The sequence below is a fragment of the Heteronotia binoei genome, chromosome 2, assembly GCF_032191835.1.
Source record: "Heteronotia binoei isolate CCM8104 ecotype False Entrance Well chromosome 2, APGP_CSIRO_Hbin_v1, whole genome shotgun sequence".
Classification (NCBI taxonomy): Eukaryota; Metazoa; Chordata; class Lepidosauria; order Squamata; family Gekkonidae; genus Heteronotia; species Heteronotia binoei.
This window is the reverse complement of record NC_083224.1, coordinates 28,785,881-28,801,536: the sequence shown is the minus strand read 5'-3', so window position 1 is coordinate 28,801,536 and position 15,656 is coordinate 28,785,881. Positions and strand designations below refer to the sequence as shown.

The window sequence follows — 15,656 nt, the reverse complement described above, 5'->3', positions numbered from 1 at the left end:
CTTATAATTTTCTTTTTCCCTGGCCTTTTTCTTAATTCACATTATTTTTTCTTAATTTAATTTTGAATGTCCAAGATCTGTTTATCTTTTGCTCTGTTATCTTTATTATTCAGTGTTATTAATATTCCTCTCATTACTGCCTTATAGGCATCCCATACCGTCTGAAATTCTATATCTTCTCTTTCATTAACTTGGAAATAAGCTTTAGTTTTATTTTCTAAAGATGTCACTATTTCTTTATTTTGTAGTAAATCTTCATTTATTCTCCATCTTCTCGACTTTTTAGACAATTTTGTAATCCACATTAATGGGTTATGGTCAGCTCCTATTTTAGGTAAAATCTCTATCTTCCTTGTTATAAGTCCCAAATCTTAGTACCCCACAACATGTCAATTCTAGAAAAGGAATTATGTCTGGCTGAGAAAAAGGTGTAGTCCCGTACTTCAGGATTAAACTTCCTCCATATATCCTCCAAACTCTCTTGTTTAACCAGCTCAAAGAAAGATTTTGGCAATTTCCCTTCTTTATCAGTTTTTTTCTTCCCAAATCTGTCTATTGTGTTCTGAATTGTTCCATTAAAGTTGTTCCAAGATGTTGCGTAATATTTTTAAAGAAAATGTCCTTTGCACCATTTGGAGCATAGAGTCCCAACAATAAAGTCTTTTTAGCATTCAATAAAATTTCCACTGCTATGTATCGTCCATCTTTGTCTTTAAAAACCAATGTCGGGTCTAATTCTTTTTTAATATAAAAAATTACTCCTCTCTTCTTCTGTTCAGCCAATGTATAAAATTCTAGTCCTAATATTGCTTATTCTATAAAAATTCATAATCCTTTTATCTAATATGCACTTCTTGTAAACAAACTATATTACAATTTTTTTTTTTATCCAATGAAATGTTGCCCTTCTTTTTTGTGGTGAATTTAGTCCATTTACATTCCAAGATATCAATTTGTAATCCATCATGGTGCAAATTCTTTATTCTCTCCATAAAATCTACGCAGTTCCTGTGTGTTTGTTTTTCTGTCAATTTTTAATATGCATTCCTGTCAGTTAACACTTGTCTTGGCAACTCTTTCATAATTCTTATTCTACTACCTCCCACTATCAATGTCTTTTCAAAATTTTTGTTCATGATTTTTCCCACAATTTTCTTTTGTCATAAATCTTATAACCACATCTCTTGACAGATTGTTCTTTTTTGCATAGAGTGAATTCACTCTATACATATAATCATACATATTTCTATTCCCTTCGGGATCTTCCTCCAAAAATCTTCTGGTACACCTCTCAGACAAATGAGTTCGACATCCCTGCCATGAAGGGAATCTGTGTCTCCATCAACTTGCAGTCATGTATTATCACCTTTTCTTGTAATTTTAACAAGGTGGAATCATGTGTTTTCACTCTCTCTTCCACCTATGTGTTCCTGCCCCTCAAAAGGTCTGAGTGGGTCACTGAAACTTTTCTTGGAGTGGTCCTGCCAGATCTTCCTTCCACTAGGCGGTTAAGTTTGCTCACCTGTCCATCACTGGTGGGATGTGTTCCAACAGCCAATCAGGAGAAAGACCCAGCAGCACAAGATGACCTAAATTGTTCCTCAGCATTTCTGCCAGCTTGGTGCTGGGGTTGTCTCAATATTTATTAATTATTTATAAACACCAGATGTTTGAGAGCTGCAAGACAGTGTCAACTGTTTGAGAGCCGGAAGGAAGGAAGGAAGGAAGGAAGGAAGGAAGGAAGGAAGGAAGGAAGGTAGGTGTTGGAATGAACCACACAACATGCGTGTTGAGGAGAAAATGCTTCGCTTGCAAAGCAAGTGGCCTTTTTTATATAGGATTCAGGTCTCAGTTTAAGTCAAAGATTCTCACAGGAAGCATGTAAAATATTCTGCTTAGCATGTGAAAAATCCACAGTAGCTTAGCAAGTTCCCGAAATATCTTGTCTCAATGTGACTGATGTGAGAGCATCTGTTTTTTCCAGACATTACAGGGTCTGGGTAACTGGGCTCGTGACACTCCCACGCCTTTAGGGATCACAGCAGCAAGACACCATTTCAGCTATATGGCTCTACAGGAAGGAAGGAAGGAAGGAAAATAGATGGGGAGGTAGAAAGGAAGCAACTGTAACTTTAAATGCATCCTCCAAGCCGCCAGCTGACTTGGTTTGGAGAAGTGATTTAAAGAGACAAATGCCTTCTCCAAGCCAGCCGACAGGGCAGTGGGGGCTTTGAGAGCCACACAATATGTGTGAAACAGCCGCATATGACTCCCAAGCCACAATTTGGCCACCCCTGGCCTAACCTATCTAGCAGGGCTGTTGTTGTGAGGATAATAGAAGTGGGGAAATGGTGTTGTGCATCACTTTTGAGTGAAAAGCATGGTATAAATATCTCAACCAACCAATCAATCTGTTGCCTTGAACTCTATGATGGAAACAAATAGGGGATATAGGAGTACTCGTTGCCTAGGACCTGGAAGACCCACATTTAAATCTGCCCTCTACCATGGAAGCTTTCTGCCTAATCTACTTTACATTTCCTTTGTTGATAAAATGGGAAGGTGAGGGAACCATGTTTGTTCTCCTGAGCATCTTGGAAGAAGGGTAGGATACATACTCAACAGATAGATAGCAACAACTAAACAACGCTGTAAAAATATGAACAGCCTCCTTTTCTGCACCTCATGATGACCTCCAAGATTAAATCCCTTACTATTAATGCACCCATTCCACACAGCACCAGATTTAAATATTAACTCTCTCTAGCTGATCTGCATTTATGCCACTCTCATCAAGGACTGGTTCTTACCTTCAAGGCCCTAAACAGCATGGAGCCTGGGTACCAAAAGACCATCTTTTTCCATACTATCTAGCCCACTAGTTAAGATCTGCCTCTCAGGTCCTGTTTTCTGTGTTCTCCACATTCGGAGGTGAGGCAAATAGGGTGACTAGAGGCAGGGCATTTTCTGTGTTGGCACCTTGCCTTTGGCAGACCCCTTTAAGCTCACTTGGCATGTACTTTCTTTTAGGTACCAGACTACAACACATCTTTTTTTAACCCAGTTTTTAAAATTAACGTTTTATTTTACCAGTTTTTAAAATAATCTGCTCCTTTTATGGATTTTTATGCTACTTGTTAAAAAGGATTTGTGGTTTAAACTGTGGTTTTTGCTTGTAATCTGCTTTGAGCAGGATTTGGAAGAGACAGCATAGAAATATTCCAGCTAGCTAAATAAATAAATCGAGACCAGCTGGATCATTTGTTTTTGGTGTGAATAGAGAGAGCTCTACACTCCAGTGTGCTAAAAGTAGTAGAAAAACTGGTTGCTGTCAAGAGAAGTGGAACCTGGAACTGATGTAGAGGGGCATTTTCTTGGCCCCACCAACAAAAGAAGATCCACACTGTGAGGGACTTTTGAGTAACACCCCTACATCCCAGCTCAGATGGGACAGGCCTTTTTTTCTGGGGGAACATGGCAGAACGGAGTGAAATTAGCGGACCTCCTGATGGCACCTGTTTTTTTGTCCACTGTGTGACCCATTGTTGGACTGGATGAACCATTGGCCTGATCCAACATGGCTTCTCTTATGGTCTTCTCTTATGTTCCTAACAGAGTTCCGGAACCTTCTTGTGGAAACAAAATTCTCAAAAAATGTTTAAAAGTTCATGAGAGGCACCCATGTGTTTCTCCGTCATTTCCCTCTTGAGAGTTCCAGCACTTATTTCCAGAAAAAAAAGCCCTGAGGTGGGGGGAAAGTTGTTTGAATAGCAAGCTGCAACCACGTTCTCTACAAATTAATTTTGTACTCTTTCGGTTGATAATGTCATTAGGTCTGAAGCTGCTGGAACATAGCTGTGGTCATAGGGATGCAAGCCTCCAAGTGGGACCTGGGGATCCCCCAGAACTACAATTCATCTCCAGACTGCAGAGATCAATTTCCCTGGAGAAAATGAATGCTTTGGAGGGTGGACTTCATGGCAGGGATGTTGAACTCATTTGTTTTGAGGGCTGGATCTGACAAAAATGAGACTTTGTCAAGCCAGGCCGTGTGCGTCATAAAATGTTATGGCAGGTAGCAGAGATAAACTTTATAAAAGACACAGACAAACACAATTGAAGATTTAAAAAAAAACCTTAAAATAAAGCATGCTTATAAGATTAGCACTTTTGCAATATTTTGTTTATTTAACAGTCTGTGATAACTGACACCTCTTGCTCTGAATTATTGAATCAAAATTTAGAGACCTTAGAGATGTGCCATAGCAATCTTGAGTATGCTGTTCAGGTGTTGTTCAGATGCATTAAGTTGCAAACCTACTTTTTATTTATCAACATTCATTACAGAAATCTCATGATCTGTGCTTTGAGCCTGAGATCCAGGGAATAACATGAAATAGCTGGGCATTGTGAACTTTTGTACATAAGTTGCTTCATGTGCTGGTCAGCCAATGGAGAAAATAGAGGCTTTGCTGTGCAGCTCCAGTGTGAGTGAGCAAGCCTGGCAAAGCAAGCAGTAATGCAGAAAGAAGGAAGTGAGGGAGAAGGAAGCAGAAGACAGTGAGTTGCTCGCAGGCCTGATAGGAGCCCTCCAGGGGCCTGATCCTGCCCTCGAGCCACATGTTTGACACCCCTGCTCTATGGCATTGTACCCCACTGAGGTCCCTCTCCTCCCTGGGCTCTATCCTCAAATCTGCAAGAGTTTCCCAAACTTGATCTAGCAACAATGCCCCTCCAACCCCTATCGGTGGCCGGGGGGGGGGCAGGACCTGGAAACCCTAGCTGTGGATTGTGTTGGCACTCAGCCCTCAGAATTTTGTCAGGCACAGGATATACAGCACTGTTCTGTGCCAGTGGCAATCCAGAGCTTCTGCCCCTTTATTTTGTTTTGTTCAATTGACAAATTATATCCCACCTTTCTCTGTTGTTCAAGTCAGTTTACAATGTTAAAAAAAAATTTCCGTTGACACCAGAATACAATAGCAAACCTCCAATCTCTTCTCCCTCCCCCCTTAAAAGATGCCTGCCATTCAAACCCCCTCAAAAGCCCTGGCAAACAGGCCCTCCTCACCTCTTCAGGGAGTCCATTCCACAGAGACGGAGCCACAATGGAAAAGGCCCTGGGCTCTAGTTGATGCCAGACAGGCTGCTATAAGTAGTGGGTTAGCCAACAGATGCCTGCCTGATGACTGTAGTTGGCATACTGGGACATATGGAAGTAGACAGTCCCTTAGCTGGTCAATAGGCCACAGATCTAAGTTGAGTTTCTACAGCCCAGGCTCCCAGCTCCATTCCAGTAATCCTAAAATGGAGGAAATCTATTTTACAGCTGTAGGTTTGCCTAGGGCCACCCGTGATCCCAGCCAGCCCTGGATACATATAATTGTTATCTAGTCTCATATAAACAGAAGGTCTGTGTGGGATGGAAGGGAGAGAATCTCTTCCGTATTCTGCATTTCTGAGAACCACCTGAATCTCAGGCTAGTTTGCTGGATCTGCATATTATGTGATTATTATTATAACAAACAATTAAGTGGATTCAGGGGCTCAGTAAAAGACACAAAGCACAAATCCCTTTGCTTTTTAAAAAGGAGGTGGTACCTTTTAAAAAAAATTGCATTGAGGACACTGGTGTTATATTATCAGGCAGTTCCATGGTTGTAAAAGACACTTGCTTAAAAAAAAAAAGATTCTTAATCTATCCAAGAACAACAGTTTGGAACTCGGAGAGTTTAGTTCTCTTGACTAAAAACCATTGCACAAACCACCCACCCTGAAACTGAAATGCGTTTCTATTTGTGCTGGGCAGCCTCTATTGCATTATTCAAACAAATAAAATTCCGTTGTGTTTGGGAAAATTTGTAACATGGTGACATCTAAGCAAACATTTTCTGTGACCCTGCCATTTTAAAGGGGACCAGAGAGCAGCCCTTAGTTGAAAAAAGGTGGGATACAATTTTAAAAAATCATACAGAACATTTTATCTTTCATACAATAGCACAAATTCAGAGTTGTGTTATGGGCTGGGGAAGAGTCTGGTTATGAAAAAGAAAGCGTTCCCAACCTATCGCCGCTGGTATGGTTATTCAACCCTGTGAGACTCGAGCAGAGGATTACAGGACCATTCAAAATTTATATTCTGCACCTGGGACAGGTGCACAGTCTGTCACGGGGATTTCAACGCAAAATTAATTCAAAGCTGGCACTTAAGCACTGTGTTCAAATGCCATCCCATTCAAAGGCAAGCGCTTTCAAACAATAGCTCAGTTGTCAGTATATATTCTGACATTTGTTTTGCCAAGTTTCCTTTTCTGGAAAACACATCTCTCACAAATCCAAGGTCTGTCTACATAGGAGAAAACAATAGTCAAGCTGTACTTGAGGTGATTTTATAAACCAAATGACCCCAAGGTAATTTGTTTGAAAGAACCTTTCACATTATTTCAAACAAATAGCAATATCTAATAGTTCATGTATGATGTGTTAAATGTACTTTTTCTGTGGCAATGTTTGTTAGAGTAAGATTCAGGGGGACAAATGTAGTGAGTTACTTGGTCAGGCCCAGATGTGAGCATGGATACTGCATTCTCCCTCAGGGCAGATACACTGAACATTTCACTAGTGTCTACTAGGGTTGCCAGGGGAGGTTGTGAGGTGGGGCAGTGTCCTTGGAGAAAAATTTAAAATGAAAACGTCTACTTACAGAAAATTCTAACCATAGATTTCCTGGTGATTCCTAGAGCTATCTGGAAGTAAACGAGGTAGCTCTAGGAATTGCTGGAAACTATGGTAAAACCAGAAGTCCTTACCCTAGAGTTTCTGGCAATTCCTAACTACCATTTTCGCTTCTGGGATGTTCTTGGAAATATCAGGAACTCTATGATAGGAACTTTGTGTCCGTAGATGAGGCCTTATTTTTCTTCTTTATTTTTTTCTAGGGCTGCCAAGCTCCAGTGAGTAAATTTAAAAGGGCCTAGAACATTAGAACAGGCCTCACTTATTAGAAGAAGAGGAGGAGATTGGATTTATACCCTGCCCTTCACTTGGAGTCCCAGAGTGGCTTACAATCGCCTTTCCCTTCCCCTCCCACAACACACACTCTGTAAGACAGGTGGGCCTGAGAGAACTGCTCTTGAGAAAACAGCTCTGCTGAGAACTTGTGGCTGATTTGTGGTCACACCAGCAGCTGCATGTGAAGGAGGGGGGAATCAAACCCAGTTCTCCCATTTAGAGTCCATGTGCTTAACCAGTAGACCAAACTGGCTTACACAAGACTTTCACATATAATGACACCAGAGAAGGGCTCTAGTGACAACCAGTGTTCCCTCTAAGCTGAGTTAGCATGAGCTAGCTCACAGCTTTTTAGCCTCCAGCTCACAGATTTTTGTCTTAGCTCAGGAAGGATGACCCCAGAGAACACTGATTTATGCAGTAGCTCACAACTTTGATGCCAGTAGCTCACAAAGTAGAATTGTTGCTCACAAGACTCTGCAGCTTAGAGGGAACATTGGTGACAACCCCCAGGCACATGTGCTATTTTGCTTGCCACCCGGGGCCAAGATGTCCTGAGACAACTGAGACACTGGCATCACTGCAGAAGAAGGCAGCGGGCACGGCTTGTGCCCCTCATCACCTCCTAGACCTGCACAGCCACAACCAAAGTACAAGGTTGAGTTCCCCTGAGATGTTGGCAGTGCCTCTGTATCTTGGTTTGCTCCAAGCATGTCTGGCCATGCACAGCCTTCCTCATTCCCTACATTGTATACCAGCACACCAACATCTTCAAAGGTAGACTCTGCCTTTTGGGGAGGGAATCTTAGGCCAAAAAGATTACCTACCATCCTCTAGAAGCTTGAGCCCTACTCTGTGGCCTACTTGACATCAATATTAATCCAGTTGTTTGTGGGTTTTAAAAAAAAACAAAGTTAGAATGCTTGAAGCGCCCCGATATGGTATGGCTAAGGTAAGGTGTTTTAACAGAATTAAATCAAGCCCCACATCTTACCTTCTTGACCCCTGTTAGTTTTAAAACATTTAACATTTAATTAACCTGCTGCTTAAAGTAAATGTTTAAAGCAACACATTGGCTTACACAAGTCGTGCTTCTTTGTATTTATTTTTTTATAAAGTAATATTTTTCTCCAGGCTACATTTTTTTCATTTTTAATGCAGTTATTATTTTAACTAATTTTAACACACGTTAAAAAAAAAAACTCTGCAAAGGTCAAGAAAATTAAAAATAACCTCCAGGTAGGAGGCAAAGTTTTGCTTTCTTCCAAAGCAATGTGAGCTGGCAGTTCTCCACTCTCTGCATGTTTGCAAAACTGGATCACTTGTCACTCAGAATCTCATCCATGAGCAGTATAGGTATCTGGAAAACGGAGAGAAGGCAGTCTAAAACCATTTTACATGAGACCAACTTGGTACAAATGTAAATTTTCAGACCTGGCTTCTGATGTCCAACTTGTGCAAAAACATTTCATAGCATAGTAGAGAAAATAACCAGATTTTTGGGCTGGTAAACATGGCAGTTGTTATGATGCATACATGTGTGTGAAGATAAAAGGGTGGGTGCTTGCATTGTGAACACTGTGGAGGACAGATCCAGGTGGGCAGCTGTGTTGGTCTGAAGCAATAGAACAAAGCTGGAGTCCAGTAGCATCTTTAAGGCCAACAAAGTTTTATTCAGGATGTAAACTTTCGTGTGCCAAAAGCACACTTCGTTAGACAATAGTACAGGATGGAATTAGATGAGAGTAGGCAATGAAATTAGTATGCAAAATAGTGAAAATGTTTTTAGCAAATTAAAAGAATAACAAGTTGGGGTCTGGTAATCATTGGTTTGGGTTGACTGGGCAGGAAAAAGGCAATTTACATCAGAATTGGACACAGCATGTAGCCTGTGCTATAGTTAGAGGAAGATACAACTGTAGCGCCTTGCCTGATATCTGTGAGGGCTGTACCATCCAATGTCAATGGTGGAAAGGAAGTCTGGTTCTCATTGTAACTGTGCCTTCAAGTGCAGCAATTTAATTGTTGGAAAATGAATGAGGATAAAATGCTCACTTTCCTGAATAAAAGCAGCACTCCAGACAGGGCTGAGCAGAAATCTCCTTCCATGTGCTACTTCAGAGGTCCCCAACCTTTTTGACCCTGTGGGGACTTTTGGAATTCTGGCATAGCTTGGTGGGTATAGCCATAAAATGGCTGCTGCAGGAGGCGGAGCCAGCCACAAAATGGCTGTCACAGCAGCTGCCAAAGTAGTGTTTTTAAAAGTTTGGAGAGCCAGTCAAATCTTCATCGGCCAACCAGAAGCTTGACTGATTAAAAGTCGACCCACTTTCTAAAAATATTTGGCAGGCACCATGGCTCACACAGATACCAGGTTGGGGATCCTATGCAAGTTGTTACTTGCAGGGAATTTTCAGAGACCATCCATTCATCTGTGTTAGTGAATATCATACAGAAACGTTAACAGCCAAGAGGTGTTCCTTGTTGGGGATTTTTTCCTCTCCTGCTCAATATCTATAACATATTTTTTTTTTTAAATCTTATAGTCCGCCTTTCTCCAGAGACCCACGGTGGATTATAGGCTATAAAGCAGTGCAATTTGATATTGTGAACAACGCAGTTGGACTAGAATGACTGAATTTGGGAACAGGAAACTAGCGAAGACAGTAATAAGCTCTCTGCTTTTCTCTCCCTATAAGTTGTGCCTCTAACAACAGGTCTCTTTCCTCCACTCTCCCCGGGCTCCGTTTCTCCATGCTGGCTCGGCCTACAAGTGGTGCTTCTCTCCACAGCCTACCTGCCCCTCGGTCCCCAAGGCTACCCACTGGGGACTTCCTCCCTATAGTTCTTTTTAATTAATTTGCGTTCATTTGCTTTAATTGCCCCGGCGCCCCCGTCGTGGCTTAATGAGTCGCCAGGTTTGCACCTCCCGCTCCCATGCACCGTGCTGCCAACGTTTAAAGCCAGCCCGAAAGTCTTTTCAGAAATGGGAGGCATTTTGACATTCGCTTTGCTTTCTCTCTCTGTCAAAAAAAAAAAAAAATCACTGTGCATTAGGCTGAATAATGCTGAATAATGGAACAAAGCGCGCACGTAAAAGTTTCTCTTGCAAACAAAAAAATCATGCACGCCAGTTTTCTGTACAGATAGGACATGCAAAATTCCGCCGGGGGGGGGGAGGATAATACAGTTCCCAACTGGGTCCATTTCTAAAACAACCCCCCCCCCCGCCCTGGGCGTGGCGAGCAGGAAGGCGCAGGCGATCCAACGTGCTCAGCCGCCGCCTTGCGCCCGCTCGGCTGCGTCTCTCTCCCTGTGGGTGTTTTAAAGAGGGCGCCTTTAGTCAGTTAACTCCTGACGTTTGGGTATCATGTGAATGGTTCCGTTCCCATGGTTCAGTGTGAGCGGCTTGCCCCACCCCATCTCTCCAGATCTCAATATTAAAAGGGGGAAAAAATTAATAATAATAAAGCGAGGGAGAAATGCAAGAGCGAGAAGGAAACACTAGGCAGGGGAGGGGGAGAGCGCAAGGAAGCCGCTTCTAAGAAGAGAGGGGGTGGCTCCGGATTTTTTTTTTTTTTGCAAAGGGGGGGTGTTTTTGTTTTGGGAGGGAGAGGCGAGCGCCGATCTGCCCTCCCTTCCTCTTCTCCCGGTCTGTCTCTCTCTCCCTCCTCCTCCCTTTTACCCCCCCTCCCTTCCTTTGCTCCCCGTGTTTGCCGGAGAAGTCCAACGAAGATTTGCAAGCCCGCCTGGAAACGGAACGTGAAAAGCAAAAGCAAAAAGCGGCAGCAGCGAAAGGAAGGCGAGGAGGAGGAGGAGGAAGGGGGAAAAAAAAATTAAGGGGGCCTTGGATTAGAGCAACCACCATTAGGGGAGGAAGAAGCAGACAACAAGCCGCCGCAGAAGCCCCAAGCCGAAGGAGAAGGAAAATCCAGCCCAGCCCAGGCCGGGAAGAGAAGGGGGGACTCGTTTTTCCGGCCCAGGGTTGGCTTTGACCCCTTTTGGGCGCTTCACCCTTTTTGGGAGAGGCGGTGTGCGCGTCGCAAGGGGCGGGTGGTGGGAAAAGGAAAGCAAGGAAGAGACATTTCTAGTGCCTCCGTGCCCAGGATTTGGGGAGGTTTCTCTGCTTTTGAGTCGGAAAAGAGGCATTTTTTTTTAAGAGCGAGAGAAGGAAATACAGATCTACCTAAGGGAGACGTCTCTTTAGTTCCCACTACCGTTGGAAGGTGGCGTGATTATAAATATATATATATATATTTTTCGGCAGGGTTTTTGTCGTGTTGGGGGGGGGAGAGGAAGAAGGGAGACAGGTTTTTTTTTTAAGCCCTGATCTTGCGGAGATCCCCCCCCCCCGCTCCCTCTTTTTTTTTTGGTGGCTGCCAACCCTCCCCATTCCCCCCCCCCCCCCGCTCCCCTGTTTCTCTCTTTTTAAAAGAAGATCTGCATTGTGAGCAAAGGGATCTGGTCGAGGAGAGAAGGAGGTGGAGGCCCGGGGTTGAGCAGGAGCAAAGTCATCGCTCTTCTCTCTCTCCCCCCCCCTCCCCTTTCCCGTAGCAGGCTCCGGGCTCAGCTCCCTCCATGTCTTTAGGAAGCGGCAGCTGGGAGTGGAAAAAATAATACATATATTTTTTTCCCTAAAGGGGGGGGGAAGGGAAGGCGAGAGCAATCCCAGAGAGAGGGGGGATTTTTTTTTTCCTTTTTGCAACGAGCCCCGGTTGCTTCCTGCTTCCTTGCAGTCCCCTCCTCCTCCTCGCCCCCCAAGATGGGCTGTTTAGGGAACAGCAAGACCGAGGATCAGCGCAACGAAGAGAAGGCGCAGCGAGAGGCCAACAAGAAAATCGAGAAGCAGCTGCAGAAGGACAAGCAGGTCTATAGGGCCACGCACCGGCTCCTATTGCTGGGTAAGGGGCTGGGTAAGGGGTGGCTGGTGGGGAGTAAAATGGTGTCGTTCAACACCCCCCTCCTCCCAAGCCCTTTCCCCCCATTCGCTGCTCCAGACCCGGGTAACGGAGGAGGGAGAGCTTGGGTGGGGTGGGGTGGGTGGCGGGCATAACGGGGCCCGGCCCGCGACTGGGCCCGAGGAGAGGTGGGGCCCTGCTCGCCCGCTTCTTCCTCGAAAAATATGAGGGAGATGGCAGACGTCGGGGTGGGACGGAAAAGCTGGGAAGGGGAACGCGGGGAAGAAGGTCAGGGTGCCTCTTGGGCCTCGGCCGTGGAAGGGAAGAAGCGGGTCTCCCGAGAGGGGTTGTCGCTGAGGAGAGGCGTTGGGGTGGGTGGGAGAAGGTAGGCCTCGGGCCCTGGCTCGTTTCTGCGGCGGTGTGTGTGTATCTGTGGGGCGATGGCTTGTAGGGGCCGGGTTATCTGGGGAAGCCGAGGGTAATGTGTAGGGCCGTGCCCTTTCTGTTTCAAACGCTGTCCCTTCCCCGAATTATTGACAGTCTCTTTTCCGTGTAGAAAAAGGGATTCCTTGGTGCAGCCCCCCCCCCCCCATGGGTATTAAAGTTGCTGTCAGCTTCTCTATCCCCATTCACCCAATATAGTCAGGATTTTTTTTAAAAAGGTTGCAGATAACCACTTAGGTTTAGCACAACCCCCCCCCCAAGCCCCCCCCCCCACCTTGGTTAGCATATAAAAGGTTGCTTCCTCTTGTTTTTTGCCCTGTTCCTCTGCTCCATGGAAAACTAGTAAAAGGAGTTTGTGGGAGCCACACCTTTTGTTGGGTTATTCTGGCACTGCTGTGGGGTGAGGGGGGGGGGGCTGTCAGTCGTCTCAGAAGAGAGGAAATAAGTCCAAGGAAAAGTTTCGGTAGGTGAAGGAATATATTTTGAGGGCCTGTATTAATGGGGTGGATCTTTTTTTTCCATAGGCCATCATTTGGTATTACAATCTGTATGGAGCTAAATGCAGCCCAGTGCCCGGAAACACTTCCTGCAAGTGTTTGGTGTTCCATTGCCAGAGGGGAACAAGAGAAGGGGTCTGGGGATGCCTAGCTCCTTTGCACCCCCCACCCATCATATTCACTCCAACCCCCACCAAAACCTGCACCAAAACACCTTTACTGCTTTACTGAACACCTCATTACCTGCAACCCTCCAGCACTTGCAAGATGTGTGTGTGTGGGGGGGGGGGGTTTGCGGTGCATTACTAAGTTTGAGGGCTAATGGAGTATATTCTTGATACATTGAAGAGGAGACAGCACTTTCTGGGGGTTGCTTAGAGGGAATGGAAGCTTGTAAAGGGAAGAAAGCTAGGGAGGCTTTTGAAGAAAGTGGAAAAGAAAGCCTATTTTTAATATTGTGATAGATTTTTGCATACTTCATTGTGTCATTTTTATGGTCGTTACTGTTGGCAAAATAGGGCTTGGAGGAATCAGTGTTCCTGGGCACTGGGCTACATTTAGCTCCATTTAGATTGTAATATCAAATGATGGCCTGTTTGGTGTATTTTCAGCAGATGCAGTCAGTGCTTTCTAAAAGTATACCTGAAGATGCCAAGCTAACAAGATGAAATAAACAACAATGGGAGAAGCATGTTTTATTTTCTGGAAATGAATGTGAGAGACTTGTAATGGTGCTAGAATATTGCTTATGAATGCACTAAATTTTGGAGGAAAGAGAAGCTAGGCCTTCTGTGATAGGCGTTATTTCTGGTGTTGATTGGAATGGTGAAAATGAGCTTTAAAAGCCTCTAGGATATGCTGTGGAAATACTGGGGCAAGAGTGTTTAAATTAATAATTGGGAAGAAGGGTATAGGGCTAGCATTGAAGCTAGTATATAGCAACACTTCCCGCATTAAAGGGGTTTGTGAAGGACCAAATAGCAAATCCTTTTAAACCTAATTGGGGAGGGGGGGCATTGTTTGACTTAAATGACTTACACAGTGAAGTACTATGAAAGTGTACAAAGGCTGTGATCTTAAGAGTATTCATGTTTGGAAATGTTCCATTTAAATTAGCTGGGAATCACTTCTGTGCAACTGTGTTTAAGACTGAGACTTAAATTAGTATTGTAGCTTAACTATGTGAAACAGAAGCTTAGAGGCATTTGTATGTATTTTTAAAGCATTGGTTATTTGAAAAAAAAATCAGAAAATTTGCTGTCTCTTCATAGTTAAAATACGGCTTCCTTTTGTGTCTGTGAATACTATGGGTCCAGATGTGGCTGTTTAAAGCTACAGTTATATGCAGTCTGTAAGACACAGTTTAATGGCAAGAAATGTGCATTTTCTTTGAATTTTATAGTACTTTACAGTAATAAAAGGCACAAGTGCAGAGAATTAATAATAGCGCAGCATGTTGTGAACATGTTCGGAATAGTGGACTAGAAAGAACACCTTTCATCTAATAGGTTTGTTCACAAGATTAAATACAGCTTTGGAGTCCTGGTTTAAAGAATCATTGATTGACATACCAGGGACAAATACTTTGTGCCTTTAACATATATGGATGGAAACAGAAGAGAATAGAATTTTGTCTTTCATAGACAGAGACATTAGGAATTTCAGAGTGGGTTTTGAAATGAAATTAGTCTTTGCATACTGTTTCTCTGTACGTTGTTGAGGCTCCCTCTGTCCGGTGATAGGATGCCATAATATATTTTCTGGGGGGAATACCATTGCTTTTGGTCAGTTTCCTTATTGCTCGATGGGACTGATTTTAAAATTATTATTTACATATTACTGCCATATGATTGGCGAATACTTTATTATACAGTTACTTGTCTGGACTGGGACAATTCTGCTGAGTCTGTTTTTCGTCAGTACTTACGGGGTTGGGGGTGGGAAGGATGGGGTGAGAATTTTATATTTTGGTAGTGCTGAAAGGTTGGTTTCCAGGAAGAGTTGATGGTGCTAGCGTATTCAGGGAACAGGGATTGGATAGCTGTGCTGAGGAAGAGGACTAAAAGAGAGACAGGCATTGCAGAAAAAAAAATGTATTTTGACATATAGCTGTTAATATTTAGTTTTGTGTGTGAGACTCAAAATGGAGGCTGTGAGTGCTGGGGAAAGCCTGGCCCCCTTCCCCCCACCCCCATGTTCTTTAGGAAGATGAGCTGTGAGAAGATGCTAGAGGAATACCTGTATCACCAAGGCAGAATTTGTATTCCTGCTGAAGGAGAAGAAAAGTCGGCTTTTGCCTAGAAATAGAGGAAATCACTGACTGCTGGAGTACTTAAATGTCTCAGTCAGATTTTGTGGCTCGAGCCCCTACACTGTGCAGACTGAGTGGGTGCAACGTGCTGCCTGGATGGGGAGAAAAGGGACTTTCTTGTAGCGTCAAGTGGGAGAAAGGGAAGAGGGTGGCTTGTAGAAATCAGGATGAAAGCTGTTTTCTCATGGTGTGATCAGGAGGCCGTTTTCAAAACACAGACTTGCCATGCTTCAGCGTAGGGTATGCGTGTGGGGGTGTAGAGTATGTGGAGGTGATAGGAAGCTGCACGACGGAGGTAGAGAGCAGAAGGAGGCTTTTATGCCGCACTCTAGTGGAGTGGTGGAAGGAGTTTTCTGATTTCAGACAGCAGGGACTGCATGCCCTCTACTTCCATGTGCATAATGGGGCCTGTGGTGCAATTAAAGATGTGAAGGTCTTACAGGCACGACTGGCAAGTGCTTCTGCTAAACATGAACTGCGATGACTCTTTAATTT

The 15,656-nt window shown here is 43.9% G+C and overlaps 1 protein-coding gene across 3 annotated transcripts in view; it reads left to right on the top strand.

Annotated features, from left to right (window-relative positions):
- The window catches only part of GNAS (GNAS complex locus), a 314,347-nt gene that overhangs the window by 120,303 nt on the left and 178,388 nt on the right, over positions 1-15,656 (top strand). For 2 of the 3 annotated variants that reach the window (XM_060230727.1, XM_060230726.1), the window contains exon 1: positions 10,370-11,912. The exons of the other annotated variant lie outside the window; for it this stretch is intronic. In XM_060230727.1, coding sequence (XP_060086710.1) covers positions 11,774-11,912 — 139 coding nt within the window. In that variant the 5' untranslated portion in view covers positions 10,370-11,773. Of the gene's footprint in view, positions 1-10,369; positions 11,913-15,656 lie in introns of those variants that run through there. 3 annotated transcript variants of the gene reach the window in all.